Here is a 26,620-nt window from a genome sequence, read left to right on the forward strand (position 1 = left end):
GCCACAGTGAGTGCTCAAGTAAGAACAGAAATATTTGACTGGACTGGGTCCTAACAGAGGCGATTTTATTACCCTAAATGTCCTGGAAACCCTGTTGCCTCTGGCTCGAGAAGACTCCAGGCTTGGTCATTCCCGGACAGCCTGCTGCAGCGAGCCTTGGCGTCCTTCTGCAAGTGGCTGTGACATGAGTCATGGGGGCAGTCTCCAGCGAGGCTGAACAAGAGGTGGGCACAGAGCAGGAAGGTTGCATCTTCCTCCCATCAAGGGTGAGAGACTAGCAGGCTGGCAATAGCCACTGGACCCCCTGGGGCTTATGGTGGGGACCAAGGAGTCAGCATCAGCAGGAGGAGGTTGAGCCCAGGGAGGACAGGTCAGGCCAGTCCAGGCCCTGACAGAAGTGACCCTGCTGTTAACTGCTGAGCAGTGCCCGTAACATCAAAACCAGACATTGCCTTAGGATGGAAAGAACACGCTGGGTTCTTTCTTACCATCCCTCTCATTTAAAGGAGCAGTGAGGGACAGGCCCCTAATTCTTTTCCTTCGTGAAAGTCGCCTCTTTTATTCAATAAGGGAGCCCCAGGCATGCTCTTACGGTGGTGCATTAATGTCACAAACAAAGCCGACTTTACTTTTATTTGAATTGGCCAAGTAAAATGTTCTATACAAGGCAAACAGTTCAACATGAAATATTTAAATTAAAAATAAATTACTTCCATCCTATATCAATCTCTAGCTGCCACATACAAATGAAAGACACCAGTTATAAATGAAATAAGTTAAAATAAATGGTTGTAAGGAGCTAGGTGTGGTGGCATGTGCCTGTCATCCCAGCTTTCAGGAGACTGAGGTGGGAGGATGGATCCCTTGAACCCAGCAGTTTGAGACCAGTCTGGGCAACACAGCAAAATCCTGGCTTAAAAACAAACATAATTGTAGGCTCCTCTGTTGCGACTAGCACAGGTTACTGGTTTGTTCCCTAACTTTGTTGGACTCCAACATCTCTATTGAATAAGAATATTGAACAGTCCTTTGAGATAGCCCCTTCTTACAAGAGCACTTGATGCCCAGGTCTCCAAATCACTTTCAGATATGAGGATCTGGTGTTCAGAGTCTGAAACAATGGTTGAAGAGCAGAGATAGCAAGGTGGAATCCCAGAAGCCCAGGCCTCTCAGCCACCCTCTGCCTTCTTATGGTTCACCTGGAGATATGGAAACAGGGAACTCAGCAAAAAAGCAAGACATAGGCACAGAGCTGCAGTCACACATAGCAGTTGAGTCCGAGACCTGTAATGTGGCCAAACACTTCTTTGTACCAACATATGGCAATTTCCAGCACTGTCTTAAGCTAAATTTCCCATAGGATCTCTGGTTTCATTAAGTGGGCTAGATTAATTTAAACCTCTGAATTAGAAAACAAACCTTCAGGGGCAGAGTTTAGGCCACAGATGACAAATATACAAGGCATGTGTCACTAATCCCTCCATGGGCAAGCATTACTAATTGACCACTGCATTCTTCTATCTCAGATTCCATCTTTACACAGTACTTCGGGCAGCCTCTACCCATCAATCATGTTTAGTGTGTGGGATGAAAATCACTTATTAACCTTGGTCCTTCTCTATGTTCTGAACTATTCTGTGTGAAGGAGTAGCTCTAACACAGGCATTGAAGCCTGACACTCACATAAGTTACTTAGTCTAATCATTTAACCTCTTTGAATTGGCATCTATTAAATGGATAGGGCCACCTAATAGAGTTGTTAGAAAGATTAGGATGATATATGTAAATTGCCTAGTATCATGCCTGAAATATAGTAGGCATTTAATAGATGATAGCTATAACTATCATTATCATCATTATTATTATGTTATTGTTTTAAGGCTACTAATGTTGACAATGGAATTGATGATGACATTTTCACTGACAGAAGAAAAGCATAGTATCATATATGAGTTTGAACCGTATAAAACTGATGCTCAATTGTTTTTGACCTACAAAAATGGCAACTTTTTCTGGTTCAAGCTAACATATAAGATATAATAATGTATTTCATTCAAATCCCTTACTTGTTCCAACATTATCAGTCTTCTTTTCAATGGTTGCCCCCAGAGACACACTCTCACCATTTAAAAACTTCCCCAAATCAGTTGCTAGAGAGTAGGCAAAGCAGGGAGTCCACTGGAGAGAAGTTAAGGACCTGCTGTCTGGTTCCACTACCTGGTATCTGGTCCTGTAACCTCTGAAGGCCCCCATTTCCCCCTCTGCAGATTGGGAATAACTGTGCTTTCTTCCACAGAGCTTTTGTGAAGATAAGAGATAATGGATGAGAAAGCACTTTCAAAAGTTCAAATTATTATACCAAAGCAAGGGATTATTGATTCCACTAGACTATGCCACTTCAGAAAACATTAGCAGTCAATATTTAACCTTTAATGTTTTTCTACAGAAAAACTGCACATGAAAGAATAGAGAATTCATGCAATCATGCCAAATGGCCATGGAAATCAATCTTGAGTATACTCTCAAGTGGATATTGGAACTACTAACTTAATATGTAGTGCTTTGTCCTTGAAAATTGCACCTTGTCAAGGTGAAGTAAATGCAGTAATGGAAACAGTAAGAACCATTGTGTTTACAAGTGCCTCAAAGTCAATTTACACTAGAAAATCACACACTTTAGAGCAACTCACAAGGAAGACAGAGGAATTGCTTTTTTCCTTCCTTGGAGGTCTTTAAAATGAACTGGGAAAGTTTAATTTTTTGCTTAAAGATAGAGATACAAACTTTATGACCTCCCAAAGTCACTTTCAGACCAATGGCTTTAGCAATTCTAAGAAGGGGCAGTTTTATATTGCCTTTGAGGGACATTTCTTTCCTGTGCCCTATCCCAGGGTGATCAATGAGTGAGGGAGGATAATGGGTTTGGACCAGCTACTAGCGGAGGTGCGTGTGGCTCAGTTTCAATCCTGACGGTTTTTCCTCTTGTCCGGGGAACCTCGGCCCAAACAGGCACCTGAAGAGGGTCCCCTTTAGTCGGCCTCGAAGGCGCTGTTGGTGGCTCCCACATATTCAGACTTCTTCTTGTGCCTTGTCCACATTTTCCGGAGGATGCCGGGGACGCCGCAGGAAGCACTGCCCGTCAGTGGTAGAGAGGCTTCCGCTCCTTGGGGAAGGGTTGGATACTCTTCAGTCATCTTCTTGAGATGTCTGGATCTAAAGAAAAGCCAGGAGTGGGTGGGGAGGGTGGTCCGCTCACAAGCCAAACTTCATTTTTGCCCTCGAGAAGAGTGGCCAGAGCTCTCTCTCCTCTGCTCCTCCTCCATGACCGGGATCCACATAGCTGTAAGGTCACTGTTGGGACCCTCACAGGAACGGCTTCCCTTGGGGAAAGCTTCCTGTGGCATGAATGGAGGAGGTGGCCCTGGACACACTGGTCATGCGATTTCAAGTTCTGCTCCTGTCCCGGTGGTCTGGGTCTGGTCTTGCCAAAGGCTCTGCATCCCTACCCCTTCAGCCTCTATGTGAACAAACTTTCTGGAAAGGACAGGTCCCCAAGCAGTAGCTATTGAAAGAATATGAGGTCTGGGATGGAATCCTGCTTCCCATCTGCTGTGTGACCTCAGGGCAAGCGACTTAACCTTTACCAGCCTCAGTTTCTTCATGTGCAAAATGGGGATAATCTCATCTAACTCATGGGGCTTTTTGGAGGAGGAAAATGAGAGAGTGAAGCATCTGGCACATTGTGGGCCTCAACATTGTGTTCACTCCTTACCCCCTGCTCCCCTTAGGTGAAAGAAATGGTGGCCTTACTTTTCTTTTCTGTAACTAGGGTCCAGGAACAAACTGAAATGACAATGACTGAGTTTAGAGAGAAGGGGGCCATTTAGAACCCTTTGCAACGCGGCCATGTGGACCGAAAGGTTGGCCTCTGTCACGGCACAGTGAAGTTTTTGCTGGTTTACACCAGCAGCCAGCAACAGCTATTGCCACTTAAAAATTGTACCTCATTAAGGTAAAATAGATATGATCCGATCTTTTTGGATATTTATTGGATATAATAGAATCAAAGAAAATTTTTTTTTGTTTGTTTTCTTCAATTAAGTCCCCATACATTGAGTAACACATGACTTGGTTTTTATAATTCTTTCTAGCCAATCTTCTGTCATCCAGAAGTGCTCCCCACTAGCCTGTTCTTGCTCTGACCTCCCAGTGCTTTCAAAGGGTGCAGCGCTCAGGCCGACAGTGTAGTCTGGAGCCCCGCCTGCTTGCATCCAACATGTTCCCAAGTGCATAGCTTCCCAACTACTACATAAGTTTCCTGAAACACGTTGACAACAGCTTGTGCTAAGCTCTCCACATATTATCGCTTTCAATTCTCAGGCCAGGTGTGGAGGCTCATGCCTGTAATCCCAGCATTTTGGGAGGTCAAGGCGGGCGGATCACTTGAGGTCAGGAGTTTGAGACCAGCCTGTCCAACATGGCGAAAACCCATCTCTACTAAAAATACAAAAATCGGCTGGGCATGGTGGCGGGCGCCTATAGCCCCAGCTACTTGGGAGGCTGGAGAATTGCTTGAACCCCGGAGGTAGAGGTTGCAGTGAGCCAAAATTGCGCCACTGCACTCCAGCCTGGCGACAGAGTGAGACTCCCTCTCAAAACAAAACAAAACAAAAACCAAAAAATTAATTCTCACCACAACCCCCAAAGATGGGTACCCCCTGTGATTCCTGTTTTACCTTTTTGTTTTTGAACAGATGGGGACAGGGAGGCTGAATAACTTGCCTGAAGTCATGATGGGTTGGTGGCAGTTCCAGGCTAGAAAGCAGATCTGAGAAAATGACCCAACCCTTCGCCACCCTGAAACGCCTTTTCTGCTGCCTGCGGTGTGGAGGACGTAGTCCGGGGCATACAGGTATGTGCTGAATCGAGTTGAAGACTCACTGTCTTGGTGCAAGGCAGAAGGCAGTGTCACTGAGCGGTGTCGGGGGTTATCCGCTCCTGCCTCCCTAGCTGCTGGTTCTGGATGAAAGTGAGCAGTCACACTGCAGTTGCAAGTGTGGTTTGAAACCTTTGTACTTGACACACTTCTTAACCAGTGGGCAGGGGATCCTGAACTTACTCATGAGACATTTCTGACGCCTGCATGCCTACAGGAGGTTCTGAATATGGCTCGTGATTACATTCATCTAATTAACCAAAAAACCTCCCAAATGACTTCTCCAAGCCTAAAGAGTGGCGTTAATGAAGTGGAAACCATGAAAAACCCTCCTGCTTAATCCTAGGGAAACAGTTGATGAGGCGCTGCAGAGACCCAGGATTATTGGCCTCATTAAAAGGTAATTTGCAGCTGGCATGGGTTTGTGTCAGCCTCTCGAGGGTCTGTCAACCAGGTGGCCTGGTGCTCTTCTGGGGAAGGAAGGATCAGGACAGTGGGAGGCCACAGGCGGTGGGGCCAGAGATGCAGCACTTACCCTCTCATCAGAACAGCTCCCTTCTCTGTACCCATGGCTGTTGCCTCCAATGAGGCAGAGGCCGAAGTTTTCACTGAGATCCGGGGCACTGGCGGAATCTGTCATGAGGAAGTGGGAGGGGGTGTGAGGATGCATCTGCCTTCCCACTCTGGCCCTAACTGAGGCTGTCTGCAAGTGGGGGTGACTGAATGGAACCACCACCGCCTGGGCATAGTCCTCATCATTCAGCAGGTGTGGGACTGCCCTGGAGGGCTTGATAAACAGTGCCGGGCCCCACCCCAGCTTCTGAGTCCGCGGGTCTGCTGTGGGCCTGAGAATCTGCATTGCTAACAGTTCCCCAGGTACGCTGGTGCTGCTAGTCCTGGGACTCCACTTTGAGCCACTGACCTAGAGAAACTCAGGAGAGAGAAACGAGAAACTGGAGACTGCGCAGCTCAGTCTTATATGGCAACTGCCACCCTCACACCTCCATCATCACTGGTGTCCAGTTTGTTACAAAATCCTGCAGATTCTTGCTTTGATTAGGCTGCGTAGGGTAGGGCCAGCCCAGCCTCTCCATTTCCTCCACTGCAGCCTTCAAGGGACAGTGACCTCGGATCTCCTTGATTCCGACCAGATCCACCACATTCCTCATGCCCCTCCTTGGACTCTAGAAGCATAAGGCACTCCAACCCCGCCCACCCACCTTGCAGGGCAGATCGACTCTGCAGCTGCTCCTCCAGGCTCCTCAGCACAGGACGCCCTCTATCTACGTAGCTCGGCCTCCCATTGGTCCCCGTGTGTGTCAGTAGCTCCGCTCCCAGCAGCGGGTGCTCCCTTCTCTGATGCTCGCACAGCAACATCTCCTCCTTCACCCTCTGGCTTGAGGCCTCATCTGTCTCCCCTTCAAGGCTGTTTCCTCTAGGAAGCCTTCCCTGAGGCTGGTGGCCCAAGTTGATCTTTCTCTGTCCTCAGGTCCCCACAGCACTGAGTGTCTATGTGGATAACAGGGTCTGGGACTGGACCCCTTGGCAGCCCTCCTCAGCCCTCCCAAAGGAGTGACAAGTACTCAGGAACATGGAGAGTTAACTGAAAATTAACCAATGGCCTAAACAGGGCTAAGTCCAGAGGTCGCTTAGACAATAGACACACTCTGTGCTGTGTTCTTCCCCCTAAGCTCTATCCAAGGCTTCAAGTCACCACATTCCTAAAATTGCTGGAAATTCCCGGTCAAGGGCACCTTCTTCACCCCTCCTCCCACCCCAAGCTGGCCGACTGTGGGCAGAGCTGCTGTGCCACCTTGTGGTCTGTCCAAACGCTTCCTTCCCATTGTGCCATGGGCCGGTGAACTCCTGCACCCCCTTATCTCTGGGTGAAAGGACTTGTTCCCACTCTTTTCCCCTTTCCTTAGGCCAATCTCACCCAGCACACTTCGCACTGACTTGGATTTAGCCGTGTGGGCCCTGGATTGCTCTCCCATGGTGGGGTCACAGATTTCTGATAAGCTGTGGGACCCTAGCCCCACTGTCTCCAGGCCTGAGGAAGGGTCTGTTGTGCTGCCTCCTCTTCCTCTTCATTCTTTTTTTTATTTTTTGAAACTGAGTTTCGCTCTTGTTGCCCAGGCTGGAGTGCAGTGGCAGATTTTGGCTCACTGCAAACTCTGCCTCCCATGTTCAAGTGATTCTCTTGCCTCAGCCTCCTGAGTAGCTGGGATCACAGGCATGGCTCACCACACCCGGCTAATTTTTGTATTTTTAGTAGAGACAGGGTTTCGCCATGTTGGCCAGGCTGGTCTCAAACTCTTGACCTCAGGTGACCACATACCTCCACCTCCCAAAGTGCCGGGATTACAGCTGTGAGCCACTGTGCCTGGCCTCTTCCTCTTCATTCTTATTCCCTCCCTTTGTAACTACATCCCCATCACCACCCTATCCCCTCCCAGCTTCCTCTGGACTCCTGCTGTCACTGCCTGTCTGCCAAGGGCACTGTCTGAGGCCAGCTTAAGGGCTTGGGCCAGGCAGTCCAAGGTCATAAGCTACCTGCCTCCTCTTGACCTTGCTTTTTCTCTGGCTCAGGTGAGGGCAGCTGTTGGAGCTGTCATAGCCTGATAATCTTCCCTCGACATCAACTGCCCCGACCTCCTGGTTTCCCCTAAGTACCAGGTTGGGGAAGGGGAAACAGCTCTGTGTGTGGTTTTCCTAGAATAGTGATGACCTAAATGAGATTCCCCAGATTAGGTCTCCTGCCCAGAACAGGAGCGAAGCACCCATATCTCTGTCCAATTTGTTTGTGACGATGAGGGCCTGGCACAATAACTTGGGTCTCTTCTGGTTCTCACATTGCACCACCTATGGATCTTGACAGCAGATACTCAAAGAGTCTAGGATGCCTGAGCTGACCTCACCTCCAGCCACTGCTGACTCTGCTAACCAAGAGGGAACCCGACATTCATGCCCAGAGATGAGGGAGATGTACTGATAGGCCTGAAGATGTGCCACCCCATCCCCTTCAAGGAAGGACAGCTGCCCAGCTGTGGGAGGGAGGACAACAGGGTGGGTAGCAGAAAGCTCTTACTTCCTTCAGGTGGGCTTGGCTGTAGAGGGCCACCTTGTCAAGGTCACACCCTTCCTGGGACAGCCCACATGCATTGATGGAGTGAGAAGGGAACATAAAAGCTTGGTCATTTCGGCCTGACTCAGACCAGTCCGAGTGGGTAATGCTTGTCCCGGAGCCCCCTACAAGGCGTTGAAGCCCTAGTCCTGGATGTGATGGTATTGGGAGCAGGACCTTTGGGAGGTGATTAGGTTTAGATGAGGTCATGATGGTAGAGACTCTATGATAGGATCAGTGCCCTTATAAGAAAAGGAAGAGATGCCAGGGATCTCCCTCTCCCCACATGCACAGAGGGAAGGCCATGTGAACCCACAGTGAGAAGGTGGTCATCTGCAAGCCAGAAAGAGAGCTGTTGCCAGACACTGAATCTGCTGGCACCTTGATCTTGGACTTCCCAGCCTCCAGAACTGTGAGAAATTGTTGTTTTAGCCACCCAGTCTATGGTATTTTCTTACAGCAGCCTGTGCTAACTAAGACACTGGTGCTTTGTGTTTCATAGTGCTTGAGAACCTCACATCTCTTTTCCCCTGTGGCTGTGTCTGGGAATTAGTCAGGCATTTCTACCTGGCAGGGTCCTGTGATAGAAACCAGTCCAGCTTGCCCCCACCCCGCACCATGTATAAGATGTCTATTGGATAATAGCTTCTTTTGTTTGCCTAAGAGCTGAATTTCTCACAAGAAAGAGAGAAGCAGCCAGGGTTATTCCACAAGGGTAAAAATTAGGGCCAACTGAGAGCTTTTGGGAGCAAAGAACTGCCAGTTAAGCTTTTCTAATAATCCTCAGGCCTGGAACAAAGAACACTGAGTCTCTCTTCATGGCACAGGAGAATCAGACATGACCAGAAGTTTAATGCACAACAGATACAACTAAGCAGGCTTATTTTACTTACCAGAGATTTTCCATATGCTCGATTCCCACACAGATTTGATGTTTTGGGTTCAGAAATCCCCACTGCAATGTTGAACAGAGGAGATATTACTCAGTGGTACTCTGTGTTCTGCCTCCCACTGGCCCTGCATCAATTACCTTGTTAGCCAATCAACCACGGCAGGGAATTTCTAAAGGCCTTTGTACCAAGCAGCAAAACCAGGCAGGAGGGTCAGGCCACAAGGCAACTGTCACTCTTCTAGGGGAGCTGGAACTAAGGCCTAAATAAGATCAGTGTGTCTATGTAGGTTCATTGACTATAACAAACATATCCCTCTGGTGGGGGATGTTGATTGGGGGAGGCTGTGCTTGTGTGTGGGGGCAGGAAGTATATGGGAAACCTCTGTACCTTCAGCTCAATTTTGCTGTATACCTAAAACTGCTCTAAAAATAAAGTCTATTTAAAAATAAGATCACACGTGTGGATCATTTAGCACTGTGTCTGCATGCAGTAGGTGCTCAGAATGTGCCTTCAGCTCTTCCTTCCTTCCCAAGCCCTCAGATCACAAGAGGTTAAACAGGTTCTTGGAATTAAGTCTTTATAGCTGGGATCAGTTATTTAACACGGTGCTCTGGACACCCCTCTAAAAATGAGCAGAGAAATCATGCCTGTGCTGGGAAGGAAGTGCAGCCCCATAACATGGAAGGACTGGAGTGTATCAGATCAGAATCCTGGGACACTGGCTTTACGAGATGTATGGGTGCAGAACCTTAGAGAATCTTCTTTCTAATGCCTTTATTCCTGATGCCCCGACCTAATTCTGAGTAGTTTTTACCCCGAAGCTTCTAAGGATTCAGGTGTTAAGCTGAGGTAGCTGACAATACGTAGGGGAAAGCTGGCTTTCAGCACAGGTCTCTCTGGGGGCAGATGTCCCAGGACAAGCCCCATCTGATTGTACTACAGCATCTAGAAATAACTCCACTTCCACGAGAAAACACCTCAACGCAAATAAAATCAAGTATTACAAGACTACCAAGATTAAACTATAATGAATGGGGCCCTGGCATAACTAATAATAATAGCAGCTCACATTTTTGTCTGTATGCCAGGCACTGTGCTGAGCATAAACCATAAAAGTATTATCTCATTTAATCCTCACCACAATCTTTCTTTTCTTTTCTTTTGAGACAGGGTCTCATTCTGTCATTCAGGCTGGAGTGCAGTGGCATGCGTAATCTCTGGCTCACTGCAGCCTTGACCTCCTGAGTTCAATCAATTCTCCTACCTCAGTTTCCAGAGTAGCTGGGACCACAGGTGCGCATCACCACACCTGGCTAATTTTTGTTTGTGGAGATAGGGTTTCGCCATGTTGCCCAGGCTGGTTTGGAATAGTCTGCACTTTCTAGTCAAGGAGACGAGGCTTTAGAGATACATAACAGTTATGATGAAGCCAGGTAAGGGTGATTTAGGGAATAGCGAACTGACTTTGGGTGGTCTTACAGGGTTGAGGAGGCTTGACTGACTGACCCTCTACCCCGGCTAGGAGAAGGTGGAGTTTGCCAGGTGGAGAGACACAGGGAAGGCAATCTGCCGAGACAACAGTGTCAGGGAAAGTCCTGGGAAGCAGGATATCATGGAGCTGTCACAGAACTACCCCCAGCTCAGGGCTGTTCTATGTGATAGAACGGTGGGAATGGGGGTGTCATAGGAGGTAGCCTTGGAGACATCAGTGTGGTCTGGAGGGCAGGGGCCAGGAGCGGACACAGCACTTAAAGCTGAAGGAGCACAGGGGCAGATTTCTGCTCCAAGTGGACCTCTCTGGTAGCCTGGTGGGAGGGGCTGGAGGCTGGGCCCTTCGCTGATGATGTTCTCTACACAGCCGAGATGAAGGGAGTGGGAGCCAGGGTGTCTCGAGGTAGGTACCAAGAGGGCTAGGAGAGAAATACCTAAGAGTTGATGCTGTCAGTGTTTCATGTCGAAGGTGTGGGGAGGACAAGGAGGCATTAGGGGAAACATGCCAGGGACTTGCTGGGATGGTGGATAATGGCCCCTACTGAGAAAAGAGGAAAGGCTTGAACAAGTTGGTTCTGAGGTGCCTGAGGACATCTCTGAAGAAGTCCTGGAGGCAGCCAATTCTCCCAGGCCCAGGACTGGGGACTGCCACATTTCCAGGCACCTGAGAGTTTCTCAGTCAGGTCTCTGCATTTAGAGTTCCTACAATTCCCAAGATTCCCCAGAGCCTCTTTCTCCCAGGTGAGACGGCTACTGCGTCCAGGTGCCGTCTGTGGCTCAGGAAAAAAGCAGTTCGAAAATCTGAGCTCCCTGGAGACAGGCACCTTTCTCAACAGAGGGATGGTCTGGCTTTGACTCAGGAACATTCCCTTCCTCCCACCCACTCTGGAATCTATCAGATTGGAGGAGGTGAAGGAATTGAACCAATCCCCAGCTCAGCCTCTCTCTCTCTCTCTCTCTTTGAAATCTCACTGGCATATTTCCTGCATGAGCTGACTGTCGTGTGCTGGGCAGATTCTCTCCATATCATAAATTATTGCTCTTGTCTTTCAGAATAAAAGACTGACTCAGGCAGCCCAAGCTTCCACAAACTACTTAGAAAGGAATGAAAGTGATCCTTAAAACTAGACAGTTGGAAAGACATTCCCTGTGGGGAAGAGGCACTAGCTAGGGAATCAAAAGACCTGAGATTTAATCTTGGCTCTGTTGCTCACAAGCAGTGCGACCTTGGGTAGGTCAAACGGTTTCTATGGTTTTGGTTTCTTCTGGAAATTGGCAGAGGGGCAGTTACAGTAAATCAGAGGCTCTCTAAATTCAGGGTGCATTAGAATCACGTGGGGCGGAGGCAGGGAGGGGTGGTGGGGAGAGGGTTGTTAAAATACAGATTAATGTTCCCTAAACCTGAAGTTTCTAATTCAATAAAATTTGCATTTCCCACAATTTTCCAGAGACTGCTGCTGCTGCTCCTGGGACTCCACTTTGAGAACTACCACATTGGATCCTGTCTAAATCCTTGCTGCTCAATATGTTGTGCCCAGAGCAGCAGCATCTGGAAGCTTGTTAGAAACATAAAATCTTGGGGCCTACCCAGTGCTACTAAATTTGAATCTGCATAAAAACAAGATTCCTAGGTGATTCTTTTGCATATTAAAATTTGAGAAGCATGGCTCTAAACTCACTTTATGATTTTATAGAAAAGACAAATATTCTGTCTCTTCTTCTTTCCACTCACACATGCACCCACCCACCCACCTACCTATATATAGACACAGAGAAAAATCTATCTCGTCTTAATTTGCAAAGCAGATTGTGGTTTTCCTAATGCTTTCAAACTCTGCATACAGATACGTGTATGTAACCACTTAATAGAGAATATAGCTTGATGTATGAGTTCTTATGCAAAGGATCAGAGGAGCAGGATTAAGTTCTTAGCAATCAAAGAAATCTTGGTGGCCTGGTCTAGCATCTACAAAGGGAAAACTCAAAGATGGATGGAGGAAGAGACTATACTCAGTAGAGTCTTACTTCAGTTCTTGTAATATGCAAAATTGCCAACGCCCGAAGGCTTTCAGAAGGACACCTTGAACTTTCTATTGTGTATTTTTGGAGTTAAAATACGAATAACTTTAGGTTGTGGGCATAACAGAAATAACCTAAACCAGCAATTAAAGGCAAAATACCACCACAGACTTGGGTGGGCTAGAGGCAGATTCCTGGTTAGCTGCTTGGGGTGGAAGCCATTAAAAAAAAAATAGCATCCAAGGTAAAACTATAATGTTTCCAGTTTTCAAGACAAACTTACTCCTACATTCTTGTTATAGATTGTTGTTTAGGTTATTCAAATTTAGAATGGTAAGAATTTATGATGGCAGTTATGAAGAGCCTGTACAATTTTACACACACACACACACACACACACACACACACACACACACACACACTGTCTCTCTCTCTCTCTCTCTCCCTCTGTTAAATAAATTATGTGAGCCTCCTTTGCTTCATGGGTCATGATTTTCTCTCCCCTAGAGCATTCTGATTTACACTGTCTCTAGAATACAGTAGGGCCTCCTGTGGAGCAAGATAGTAGCTAAGGGCCCATCTCAGTGGGTCATGCCTGTAATCCCAGCACTTTGGGAGGCCTCAGCCAGTGGATCACTTGCGTTCATGAGTTCGAGACCAGCCTGGGCAACATAGCAAGACCGCCGTCTTTTAAAGATAAAAAAAATTAGTTGGCCATGGTAGCTGTGCACCTGTAGTCCCAGGGAGGCTGAGGTGGGAGGATGGCTTGAGCCCAGGGCAATGAGCCATGATTGCTGCCACTGCACTCCAGCCTGGGCAACACAGTGAGACCCTGTCTCGATGAGAAAAAAGAAAAAAAAGATTAGATAAGAACATCTTTACGCATACCTAGGAGTGACTGTTTTATAGGTAGAAGATGTTGTGTGGGGCTAAGGTGAGGCCTGAGAGCAGGTGCTTTTGTGGCGGAAACAGCATTTACTTGGGAAAGCACAGGTGCTTGGTCACCTGGCGCGACTGAGGCCACAGCCACTGCCAACGCTGCCCTGACCTGGGTGTGTGGGTGGCTCTGAGTGGGTCCCTGCGCCCAGGGAGGTGTGGGGAGCTGGGGCCGGGACTCACGTACCGGGTCTGGCAGAGGCTTTGGTGGGGTGGGCTGTGGGCGGCCGCGCGGTCTGGAGCCTCCCGAACCTGCGGCTGTCGCCAGTGTCCCTGCGGTCTCCGCGGTGGGGCAGCAGCTCCAGGGGCTGGTGCGTGTACAGGTCCGACTCGATCACCACCTGCCGGGCGGGGGAAGCGCGGTGAGCCCACCCCTCTGCTCTGGCCTCGGGACCCATGGACCCCCAGGGCAGGAGCTTTGCAGATGGAGCTCGCCTCGAGGGAGTTTCTGGATCCTTCGTGATTCCAGTGAATTCTAGGAGTAGCGACAAAATCTGGGCAGGAAACCGGCCAGAAATGACTGTTTTGTTTGACTTCAGACTGCCAAATGGTGCCATGGGGCAAGCAAATGAGGGTTCTGGAGGGGAGAGGGGTGTTCCTCAACAGCAGGCCCTTCACAGAGTCAGGAGCCTGGGCCATCAGGCCAGAGATAAGGGCAGGTCAGCTGCCCGGTCGCCTGACGTGTTTTGACAACAGGACAGGCTATGAAACAGGACGGTTCTGGAGATCGAGGTCTTACAGTCTTTGTAGCTGAGTGGACAACACCCTTGTTCATGCAGAGGACAACTTTTTGGATGCTCTGGCAGAGAGAAGACCTAGGGAGAGGGCTCAGGCCCAACTTAGTCTCAGATTTTTAAAAATAAAGAAGCTGCTGGCAAAATGGAGCAGGGGGCACGGGGTGCTCTCCTACCCGAGTCCCCACTTCCCAGTGCAGAGTGCCTGGGTCAGGGTGGAGCTGGGAGATGAATTTCCACCGTGTGTGGTTCTGTGCACGGAAATCTTGATAAGCCAGAACAAAGGGCCCAATGCTAAAATGTTTTCAGTCATCACCACCTGCTGAGTAGTTATATTGGGAAGTTACTCTGTTAGAGTCCACCAAAATGGGCCTTAAAAATGGTAGTTTGAGGCTGGGCGCGGTGGCTCACGCTTGTAATCCCAGCACTTTGGGAGGCCGAGGCGGGCGGATCACGAGGTCAGGAGATCGAGACCACGGTGAAACCCCGTCTCTACTAAAAATACAAAAAATTAGCCGGGCGTGGTGGCGGTCGCCTGTAGTCCCAGCTACTCAGAGAGGCTGAGGCAGGAGAATGGCGTGAACCCGGGAGGCGGAGCTTGCAGTGAGCCGAGATTGCGCCACTGCACTCCAGCCTGGGCGACAGCAAGACTCCGTCTCAAAAAAAAAACAAAAAAAACAAAAAAAAAACAAAAAAAAATGGTAGTTTGGAAAAAACTACCATTTTTTTGGAAAAAAATTGTAATAAAAATACTTGAATCATTGAGATAATTTAAGTGTAAAAACTTGAGACAAATAGTAGCCATCTTATCTTAGTATGGAGAGTCGTGAAGGGGAATCTTGGTAGTTTGGGCTCCGATCCTGCATGTTTATACATAGGCAGGACACTGGGTCATTCATTCTGGGAGTGGGGAGGGGGTGGGCAGCCCTTTCATCACAGTTGTTCCTGATTTTATTTTCATTCTCTCAGCATCGCTCTCGGAGAGAAGGAGTGAGGGCTGCTGTGGAGTTTTCAGACCCACTTTGTAGAAGGAGGAAGTAAGGCAGGATGTGAAGCCTGGAGTCCACAGGAAGACTGCCGCTGCCTTCCAATATTTCTTCCTCTGAAAGGGAGACAAATGTTCCCTTTCAGGAACGAGAACCACCACCTCCCCATCTCTTCTCTGCACAGTGGGGAGGGAGAATGGGGAGGGAGAGAGTGGAGTGGCATTAGCTGCTCAGCCCAGCAGCCAGATGGATGTAGGAGGTTTCCTGGGGGTGGCAAGGAGGCCAGTTATTTCCCAGGTCGCGACTGGGGATAGTGCCTCCTCTTCTCCAGCCCACCAAAGGATTCCAGTAGCAGGAAAGGAAAGAGGAGAAGGGCCCAGCTCTGAGCCTTCCTGTTTCTTAGCTGGGCCTGATACTTGGTTCTCATTTTCCACAATAATGGAGGCTCTGAGATGGTTGCAGCTCAGTGTGTTAGGCCCGTCCCAGGGAACAGACAGCTGAATGGATGGATGTGGCCTCCCGAGAGGCTTCTGACAGCCTGGTTTATTTTCTGGTCTATAGGACACAGTCTGGGCTTGCTGCTGATGGTCTTAGAACACACTGGTCTGAGTGGAGGCTCTTTAGCATCCTGAGTATAGGAGAGAGATGAGAGAATTAGGATGGTGGTATGGGATGTTAATGAGCAGGGAGGAGGAGAGATAAGGGCTGAATGCTGGAATTTTCCTTTCCTAGGTCAGCAAACTGCCAGCTGAAGTTGGGGAATGTACTAGAGTAACAAGCATTACCACAATAAAGTAATACTCCCTTGCTGGTCATAGAGAGGTCAAGATAGGAAAAGCAGAAGACATGGGCTAACACACAAGCCTCAGGATCCCATCCTCTGACATCTTTGATTCACACTTCTCCTTATTTGTCACCTAGATCCCTGATAGGCAGTTAGAAAGACAGTCAAGAAGACGGAGATAATAGAGAATCACAATGCTTTGGGGCTGAGGGGATCCACAGAAACGTTCTAGCCCAGTTCTAGCCTAATTTTATACATAGGGAAACTGAGGCTAAGAGAGGCCATGTGTCTTATTCAAGACCACAGAACTGTAAGGGACAGAGCCAGGATGAGAACCATGGTTTCATGCCTCCTAAGTGGGTGCTCTTGGTAAACCCATAGAAGTGCCTACATTCAGGCTGTGCACAGTGGCTCATGCCTGTAATCCCAGCACTTTGGGAGGATGAGGTGGCGGATCACTTGAACCCAGGAGTTCAAGACCAGCCTGGGCAACATGGCAAAACCCTGTCTTTACAAAAAAATACAAGAACTAGCTGGGCGTGGTGCCACATGCTTGTAGTCCCACCTACTTAGGAGGCTGAAATGGGAGAATCACCTGAGCCCAGGAGGTGGGGGCTGTAGTGAGCTTTGATCATGCCACTGCACTCCAGCCTGGGGGACAGAGTGAGACCATGTCTTAAAAAAAAAAAAAAAAAAAAAGAAGAAGGGCCTGCATCCAGATAGGAATTTTCAAGTGCAAGTGCAATTGGTTACTCTGTGCATTTCTTTTCTTTTCTTTCTTTTTTTTTTTAATTTTGAGACAGAGTCTCACTCTATTACCCAGCCTGGAGTGCAGTGTGGCATGATCTTGGCTCACCACAACCTCTGTCTCCCGGGTTCAAGCAATTCTCCTGCCTCAGCCTCTCAAGTAGCTGGGACTACAGGTGCCCACCACCACACCTGGCTGATTTTTGTATTTTTAGTAGAGACGGGGTTTCACCATGTTGGTCAGGCTGATCTCAGACTTCGACCTCAGGTAATCCACCTGCCTCGGCCTCCCAAAGTGCTAGGATTACAGGTGCGAGCCACCATGCCCGGAGCTCTGTGCATTTCAAAAAATCAGAAGAACCCCACATATATTCCTCCTCACAAGCTTGAAATCTGAGAAGAATGTGGCCTTTGCAATCTCATTTATCCATCTTTTCTGATGGCTGACCGCCTGCTTCTTCTGAAGGGGCCGCGCATCTTCACTGTCGTGGCTCCATTGCCAGAAGGCTTAACTGACCCACACCTTTGTGTAAGTTTATCCCCTTGAGTTACTCCTATGATAGTGGGCATCAGGATGATCAAAATGTCAATAAAATTGTCTAAGAATTAAAAAAATTAAAGACTGGAGAGGCCGTCTAGAGAAGGAACAGTGTGAGGCTTTGCCTTGAATTTGGAAGAAATACAATTCAAGAGGAGTCAGAGAGGAAGGAAAGCTGACACTAAGGATCTCTCGGGGAGGAAAGAGGTATTTGAGAAGAAGGAACCTGACATCCATTCACATGGTCATCTAAGGGATAAGAAGAGATGCAAATACAAATTTGAGGACATAGGAAGTTGTAAATATGGGTGCAGTTGCAAAATAAGAATTATTTTGCTCACCAAGATAATCAATCACAATTGCTTTTAGAGCACCAAGTTGGAGAAGACAAAGACTGAAAGGGAAGCCAAGGGTCAGTTAGTTGGGGACACAAGAGACCAGAGACAATTCTTTCCTTTCTGGGACTCACTTTTCCCATCTGCAAAAGTAGGAGGTGGACTAAGAGACCTTGCCTGTCTTCTAATTTGAATGGTCTGTGTGGCTGGGGCTGAGTTTTACAAGCAGAGGCTGGGCTGAGCTAACTGTTAGGGGAAATTAGAAATTCAGAGGAAAGTGCAAAAGGCCAGAGAGCACTCCTGTGCTGTCCACCTGGAGGAAGACTGAATATGGGAAGACAAGAGCCAAACTTCTTGACCAAAAGACTGAAAGATCTGTGGTGAAACTTTCTTAAACTCCAAATTACCCACAGACAACCCCTTCTCTTCACATTTTTGAGAACCTCACCCATTGCTCCTTGAAAGCTGGGAGCATTTTCCTTCTAGACTTCGGGATTGAGTTTTCAGGGACCATGAGAAGGATCAGAATCAGTTGCCCTACAATCAAATTTTCCATCCATTAAAAACCCTTCTCTTTCTTAACATACAAAAGGTTCTCGAAAAAGGCATACAGTGCTCGCTTCAGCAACACATACACTAACATTGAAATGATATGCAGAAGATTAGCATGGCCACTGTGCAAGGGTAACATGCAAATTCATGAAGTATTCCGTATTTTTACTACACGGCCATAAAAAAGAACAAAATTGGTTGGGTGTGGTGGCTCACACCTGTAATACCAGCACTTTGGGAGGTCGAGGTGGGCGGATCATTTGAGGTCAGGAGTTTGAGACCAGCCTGACCAACATGGTGAAACCCTGTCTCTACTAAAAATACAAAAAAAATTAGCCAGGCATGATGGCGGGCACCTGTAGTCCCAGCTACTTGGAGGCTGAGGCAGGAGAATCGCTTGAACCCAAGAGGCGGAGGTTGCAGTGAGCTGAGATCATGCCATTGCATTCCAGCCTGGGCAATGGAGTGAGACTCTGTCTCGAAAAAAAAAAAAAAAAAATCATGTGCTTTGCATCGACATGGATGCAATGCAGCTGGAAGATATTATTCTAAGCAAATTAACACAGAACAGAAACTGAAAACTATATACTACATGCTCTCACTTACAAGTGGGAGCTAAATATTGGGTACAGGCAGACACAAAGATGGGACTAATAGACACTGGGAACTCCGAAAGGGAGGAGGAAGGGAAGAGGGAAAGGGTGGAAACACTACCTATTGGGTATTATGTTCACTACTTAGGCAATGCTATCATTAGAAGCCCAAACCTCAGCATCATGCAATATACTCATGTAAAAAACCTGCACACATATCCCCTAAATCTAAAGTAAGAAAAAGTCGTGTAACTGAGAGAAATATAGGCAAAAGACATGAGTAAGAAACTGTAGGGAAAAAAATGTTGAAATGATCAATACATCTATGAAAAGATGAAGAATCACATCAATAATTATAGAAGTAAAAATTAAACAGGATATATTTACGTATCTGATTGTCAAAGACTAACAACATTGATGCCACACAGTATAGGCTCAGCTGTTCTGGAAAAGATACTTTAAAACGTAATTGCGGGCCGGGCGCGGTGGCTCACGCTTGTAATCCCAGCACTTTGGGAGGCCGAGGCGGGTGGATCACGAGGTCAGGAGATCGAGACCACGGTGAAACCCCGTCTCTACTAAAAATACAAAAAAATTAGCCGGGCGTGGTGGCGGGTGCCTGTAGTCCCAGCTACTCGGAGAGGCTGAGGCAGGAGAATGGCGTGAACCCGGGAGGCGGAGCTTGCAGTGAGCCGAGATTGCGCCACTGCACTCCAGCCTGGGCGACAGAGCGAGACTCCGTCTCAAAAAAAAAAAAAAAAAAAAATGTAATTGCTAGGAATTTGTCAGTGGCTATAAAATTGTTTCAATGTTTATCTCTTTTGGCCTCTAGGATTTTCACATCTATGAATTTATCCTCAGAATCATTTAAGAACATAAAAATATGTTCAAGAATTTGTTGTGGCATTGTTTAATAGAAAAAATGGGGAACGCTATTTATTGATAATTTGGTTAAATAATGAATCTAGAAAACTTCAGGTTTGGTTTGGGTAAAAAAAATTATAGAGCATTCATACAATGTTGTATTATACAGTCGCTATAAAGAATGAGGTAGGCCAGGCACAGTGGCTCAGGCCTGTAATCTCAGCACTTTGGGAGGCTGAGACAGTAGGTTTGCTTGAGCCCAAGAGTTCACCACCAGCCTGGGCAACATGACAAAACCCTATCAAAAATAATAATAATAATAAATAAAGATTTAGAAATGTGTATATAAAGAAAGAATAAGGTAGAGCTATACAGATGAATTGGCATAGAAAGATATTCAAGATTTATTAAGAGAAAAAAGCAAATTGCAAAGCAGTACATTATCAGACAATAAGGCATAATACAGGTTAATATATGGAAATTTTTCACTTAAAAAAGAAAAAAACAAAAAAACCTGGACTGGGCGCAGTGGCTCACACCTGTAATCCCAGCACTTTGGGAGGCCGAGGTGGGCGGATCACCTGAAGTCAGGAGTTCGAGACCAGCCTGGCCAACATGGTGAAATGCCATCTCTACTAAAAGTATTTAAAAAAATAGCTGGGCGTGGTGGTGGGTGCCTGTAATCCCAGCTACTCGGGAGGCTGAGGCAGAAGAATTGCTTGAACCCAGGAGACGGAGGTTGCAGTGAGCCGACATGGTGCCACTGCACTCCAGCCTGGGTGACAGAGTGAGACACTGTCTCAAAAAACAAAAACAAAAACAAAAAAAAAAACAAACAAAAAAAACAAAACTGGCTGGGCACGGTGGCTCACACCTGTAAATTTCAGCACTTTGGGAGGAGGCTGAGGCAGGTGGATCGCTTGAGTCCAAGAGTTTGAGACTAGCCTGGGTGACATAGTGAAACCCCGTCTCTACTAAAAGTACAAAAATTAGCTGGGCGTGGTGGCTCATGCCTGTCGTCCCAGATACTTCGGAGGCAAAGAAGGGAGGATCACTTGAGTCCAGGGGGTCGAGACTGTGGTGAGCCAAGACCATGCCATTGCACTCCAGTCTGGGTGACAGAGTGAGACCCTGTTCCAAAAAAACAAACAAAACCCAATACTTATTGAATGCTTATATGTGTCAGGCTCTGGACTAAACATTTTATATGCATTAAATCATTTGCCAAAAAAAAAAAGAGAAAAAAAATAAAAAAATAAATGTGGCTTTTGTTGCAGAAGAAAAAAAATCATTTGCTCCTTCCCATGGTTCTTGAGATATGTTCTCTTATTATCCTCGTTTTAATGCTAAGGAAGTTGAGTTCCACAATAGCTAAGCAACTTGCTCAAGGTCACATAGCTAGAAATGGATAGAACTGGGATTTAAACCCAGGCCATTTGACTCTGAAGTCTACATACCTAACCCCTCTCTTCTGCAGCTTCTCAGGATTTGCTGATAGTATACAGTAGTCCCCTTTCATCTATGGTTTCAGTTACCCTTGGTCAAGTAGAGTCTGAAAATCTTAAATGGAAAATTCCAGCAATATTTCATAGGTTTTAAATTTTGCACCGTTCTGAGCAGTGCGATGAAATCTCACACCAATCCGCATGGCCCCTCCTGGGGCATGAATCATCCCTTTGTCCAGGGTCTCCATTCTGTGGACAACCCCCACCTGTTAGTCACTTAGTAGCCATCCTGATTATTAGATTTTAAGGGCATAGTGATACAGGGTTCAGTACTATCCATGGTTTCAGGCATCTGCTGGAGGTTTTGGAACATATTTCCTGCAGATAAGGGGGGGACTACTGTATTGTATAAAATTTTATATAGCATATAGTGCTTTTGGAAATAAAAAGGTAATACATTTATATACATGTATACATTTACATGTATAGTATATGTACATGTTATATACAAACAACAACTAGTAAAACTCCATCTCATTCAAAGGACATTAATTTTTTTTTTTTATTTGAGGCAGGGTCTCACTGTTTGCCCAGGCTGGAGTACAGTAGCATGACCATGGCTCACTGCAGCCTCCAACTCCCTGGCTCACATGATCCTTCCACTTCAGCCTCCCAAGTAGCTAGGAGAACAGGAGCATAGCACCATGCCTGGCTAATTTTTTTTTTTTTTGAGATGGAGTCTTGCTCTGTTGCCCAGGCTGGAATGCAGTGGCATGATCTTGGCTCACTGCAACCTCTGCCTCTCAGGTTCAAGTGATTCTCCTGCCTCAGCCTCTTGAGTAGCTGGGATTACAGGCATGTGCCACCATGCCCAACTAATTTTTGTATTTTTAGTAGAGATGGGGTTTCTCCATGTTGGCCAGGCTGATCTTGAACTGACCTCGGGTGATCCGCCCGCCTCAACCTCCCAAAGTGCTAGGATTACAGGCGTGATCCACTGCGCCCGGCCGCCTGGCTAATTTTTTGACTTTTTTGTAGGGTCGGGGTCTCATGTTGCCCAGGCTGGCCTCGAATTCTTGGGCTCTAGCTAACCTCCTGCTTCAACCTCCCAAAGCACTGGGATTATAGGTGTAAGCCACAGTGCCCAGTCGAAAAAAATTTTTAATGGAGAATAGGCTTTTGAAATTTGAGATACTTCAAAAATTGAAATGCTATCCTATGAAAAATTGTCATAGAAATAGAAACTCCAGTACAACCAAGAGGAGACAATTCAGTTTCAACTTTAAAGTGCAAAGATGTATTGACAGTTTTATGTAAAGAAATTTATATATAAAATGGGAATTGCACAGCATTATTAGGTTCTAAAGACATGTAAGCTAATTTTAGAGTAATGCATATGCATGTTAAAGCAGCAAAACATAATACGAAAAGAGGAAAGCCAATGCTGGTGATGTTGGTGGTAAATGGACAAGCATTACTGGAAGCCCCCAAATTGTTCAGAATTCCTGACAGTATGTGACAAAACAGTAAAAAGAACTAGTTTGAGCAAATCACAATTCTCTACATCTAGCACAATGTTTGTCACACACAGGAGGAATGCAAATACTTGATGAAGGAGTGGATGGATGGATAAAATTGTTCTTATCCTTTTACCTGTTTATTCTACTTTGAGGCCTATGCTTTGAGGAATTAATCCAAAAGAATAGTATTTTGGCCAGGTGCAGTGGCTCACGCCTGTAATCCCAGCACTTTGGGAGGCCAAGGCAGGTGGATCATGAGGTCAGGAGATCGAGACCATCCTGGCCAACATGGTGAAACCCCATCTCTACTAAAATACAAAAAATTAGCCAGGCATGCTGGCGTGTGTCTGTAGTCCCAGCTACTTGGGAGGCTGAGGCAGGGGAATCCCTTGAACTCTGGAGGCAGAGGTTGCAGTGAGCAGAGATTGTGCCATTGCACTCTAGCCTGGTGACAGAGAGACTCCGTCTCAAAAAAAAAATAGTATTTTATATAAATACATTCATTGCTGTGCTATTAATAATAGTAAAAAAATGGAACATTACGAATGCCAACAATAGGAAAACACCTAGATCAGGAATGCTATGTCCACATCATGGACTCTGCTTAAACAAGAAAAAAAAAATGTGTGCATAAAACAAGGCCTACTCTCTCTGCCTGGAGAAAATGGCAGAATAAGAGGTCCAGTTCAGGGTCACTTGGTGTCTGGTTGACATTTGTCAATTATTTTGGTTAAGTGGAGAACGGAGAGTGCAGCACCCACCACATGGAACATTGAAACCCTCCTGGCCACTGAGAGCTGGGGAGGGAGAGTGAAGAAGAAGCCCGGCATTGCTTTTTAAATGAAAGTCAACCAAAGAACATCAAAACTAAAGTTTCCTTACATTCTTGGTCAAGAGGTGTTGAGAGCTTTTGGCTCTTCTTCTGGCTGGACTGGATACTGCAAAGACAGAGAGAAAGAAATGGTTTTAGACAATACCAGCGAGGCTGACATAGCTACAGTAACAACACTGAGAAGGTTTGAATCTGTGGCGAGGCAGGGGCATAGAGGAGGGGATGGGAAAAAGAGACAGGGTCATTGCGATTGAAGATGTTACATGGCTTGAGTACAAAGTTCATAGCTGCATTACTCACAAGAGCTGAAGCTTGGGAACAACCCAAATGTCCCCCAACAGATGAATGAATAAACAAAATATGGTATCTGTATGTGATGGAATATTACTCAGCCTTGAAAAGGAATGGAATTCTGATACATGCTACACATGGATGAACCTTGAAAACACAGTACTAAGTGAAATAACCTGGACACAAAAGGTCACATAGTCTACAATTCCTCTTAATATGGGGTTCCTAGAGACAGGAATTTATAGAGACAGAAAAACAAACAAACAAAGGGACAAAAAACCAAATTTGTAGAGACAGAAAGTAGAATGGTGGTTACCGGTGGCTGGAAGAGTGGGGGAATGAGTTAGTGTTCAATGGATTCAGGGTTTTAGTTTGGGATAATGAAGAAGTGCTAGGATGGATGGGGGTGATGGTTGCACAACAATGTGAATAGACTTAATGCCACTGGCCTGTACATTTAAAAATAGTTTTTAAAATGGTACATTTTGTTATGCATATTTTACCACAATTATAAAAAAGCTTAAAGAAATTAACCATTAAAAATGTTACTTGGTTGGGAAAATGTTTTACAGCAACTTCACAAGGTAGCTACTTTTGTACCACAAGGAGGTGGCCATGAGTGAAAATGGCAAGGAAAAAAAGATAAGATTAAATATTTATCTTTGACTGATCATGTTGATTATTCTAAATACAAAATAAAATTGGAAATCCCTTTGTAAGTGATGTATTTAATGGTGCTTACTATATGCCAGCTACTGTTCTAGATGCTTTATATATTTACTCATTTATTCCCCATATGATCCTGGAAGATAAGTTTTTTCTCCTATTTACAGCAGTTGGAAACTCAGGCCCAGAGAGGTTAAGTAGCTTGCCCAAGGTCACACAGTGCAGAAGTGGCAGCAGTCCCTTAACCACTTCGTTTTGACTTTTTTCTTCCTTTAAAAATTTTGTAAATGGAAATAAATGGTAGAAAATAAACACATAGCATTTTCATATTTCCTTCTAATTTGTTTTCTTCTCATATACAAGAAATACAAAATCAGAGGCAATGTTTTGGTTCTCTTTCTACCCTTCCCTAATTCTCCTTCCCTACCTTCCCAAGACTACCGAGATCACTAATTTTATCTGTATCTTTCTGGTCTATGTTTTTGTATTTTTCTCTAGATACATATCCATGAACAATATAGAGTATTGGTTTATATTTTCAAATTTACAGAAAAGTGATCTTACATATATAATTTTTCAGCCTGCTTGTTTGGCACTCAGCATTATGCTTAGATCTACCTATGTTCATATGCATACATCTAGTTTATTCCTGTTGACATTGTATAGTATTCCACAGAATGACAGCACCACGTTTTAACCATTCCCCTCTTCATGGACACTCAGGTTATTTTCAGTTGTGCCCTCTTAGAATCAATGCCACCGTGAACATCCAGGGGTAAGAGGAGTTCCACCTAAAAGCGAAACTGCTGATCCCGAGGGTCAACTTGGACTTTCAGAGTTTCCAGAGGGAATTCCAACTGCTGCACGTGGGCAGCAGACTCCCAGCTCTTTTCCCTCTCTCTGGATCTGGCAGTAAATGTCTAAAGCTTAATTTATGTCCTGCAGGCTGTCTCTTTGTGGCCAAACAGAATCTCTCCCTCCCACGCTGTGCAATGGCCCTGTCAGAGGCTGACACAGGGGAAGAAAGGAATTGTTTGAATGTGGACTCACAACACCAGCAAACATCCAGCCTACTTCATTCAAGGCTGACAATGAGACCAGGGGCTAAGCCTGAGTCATGGAGGTGGATGGGAGGGGGCAAGACAGGAGCGCAGGCAGACAGCAGAGGTGGCAGGAGAGGGGGCCATGCTTAGGAGGGGGTGAGGAGACTGACCAGGAACCAGACACTTGGAGTCATCAGAACCCTCACACAAAGCCCTTAACACCGTTCACTGAGGACCACAAGAGCTTATAAAGTCAAGATTCTCGTGTCGCATTCTCTGGCAGCTTTAGTTCCAGGTTAAGTTTGCAAGGCGGCCCGGGGATCTGTGGGGAAGCCAGCCCAGGGTCAGGGCGCTCTCTGACTGCTTCACTGGACTTCAAACAGCCACCGGGAGTATTTCACCGCACTTACGGTGGCATCATACTTTTAAGCCAGCTGTTCTCATTTCAGAACCCACTTGCTCACTGGAAAAATGAAAGTCTCTATCTAGCTACCCTGGGATTTTGTTTTCACCTGTGTCTGTAGCAATGGCTTGCTGTCACTTCCATTGGTGTACTGGACTGTCGGCACTGAATTAAATGAAACAGGAGTATTTAGCTGCTCTCGCCTTCCCCTTGATGGATTGTTTCTCAGTGATTGAGGTGCATCCTTGTGCCTCTTTCCCCCCTCCAAAAAATCAAATACTATCAAAACCGAGAGTCCTTCGGACCCCAGAGACCTGAGGATAAACCGTAGTAAGGCAGCACGTGACTGTCCTTCCCCTCCTGCCTAAGATGCCACGTTAAGGAAACAGTCAAGGGCAATTTCACTCACCCTTGGAAGGAATCACGGTGGTGAAAACTTCTATGTTCTCGTCACTGCAGCTGTAAATCTGATGCATCATTTCAGCCTCCTCTTCCCGAAGTGCCTGGGAACTGGAGGCCTCTGTCTCTGGACCCCTAGTCGCGAGGCATCCTAATCCAGTCTGGCTCAGGGATCATTGTGCGGGTCCACAAAAGACAGGCTGGTGCTATGAGCTCATCTCATTCCAGTCTTCACTGCAACATTTTCTAAACCCATCTGTCCTTTTTTTTTTTTTTTTTAAATGAATCCTATTATTGCAAACCTTTGATTGAGCCTGGAGGTTTCAATCCCCTCCCAGCTAGGATGTATTTAACATTTTTATTTTGCGGTGTCTGCCGCAGTGAATTTGGAAGCCTTTTGTGAGGTGACGATGAAGTGAAATCGCCTACTCCGTTAGCGCCAAGCTTGGCTGGAGAATTTCCACCAAAAAGGAAACGTGAATTTTGGTA

At 46.3% G+C, this 26,620-nt stretch overlaps 1 protein-coding gene, 1 long non-coding RNA gene and 1 other non-coding gene across 3 annotated transcripts; 2 read left to right on the forward strand and 1 right to left on the reverse strand.

The window, feature by feature from the left end:
* Positions 1-618: 618 nt before the first annotated feature.
* On the reverse strand, positions 619-26,620 carry VXN (vexin). The gene is made up of 6 exons (XM_055286200.2): positions 26,142-26,620; positions 23,380-23,435; positions 13,587-13,740; positions 8,954-9,015; positions 5,472-5,569; positions 619-3,213 (listed from the first exon to the last, which is right to left on the reverse strand). The coding sequence occupies exons 1-6, from the start codon at positions 26,209-26,211 to the stop codon at positions 3,030-3,032; spliced, it is 624 nt and encodes a 207-aa protein (XP_055142175.1). The 5' UTR covers positions 26,212-26,620; the 3' UTR covers positions 619-3,029.
* Positions 10,558-12,110, forward strand: LOC129486379 (uncharacterized). The gene is made up of 3 exons (XR_008658945.2): positions 10,558-10,847; positions 11,498-11,675; positions 11,893-12,110. It is a non-coding gene; the product is annotated as an uncharacterized lncRNA (long non-coding RNA).
* LOC129487033 (U6 spliceosomal RNA) lies at positions 18,136-18,242 on the forward strand. Its single transcript, XR_008659171.1, has one exon. It is a non-coding gene; the product is annotated as a U6 spliceosomal RNA (small nuclear RNA).

This window comes from Symphalangus syndactylus, chromosome 7 (assembly GCF_028878055.3).
Source record: "Symphalangus syndactylus isolate Jambi chromosome 7, NHGRI_mSymSyn1-v2.1_pri, whole genome shotgun sequence".
NCBI lineage: Eukaryota > Metazoa > Chordata > Mammalia > Primates > Hylobatidae > Symphalangus > Symphalangus syndactylus.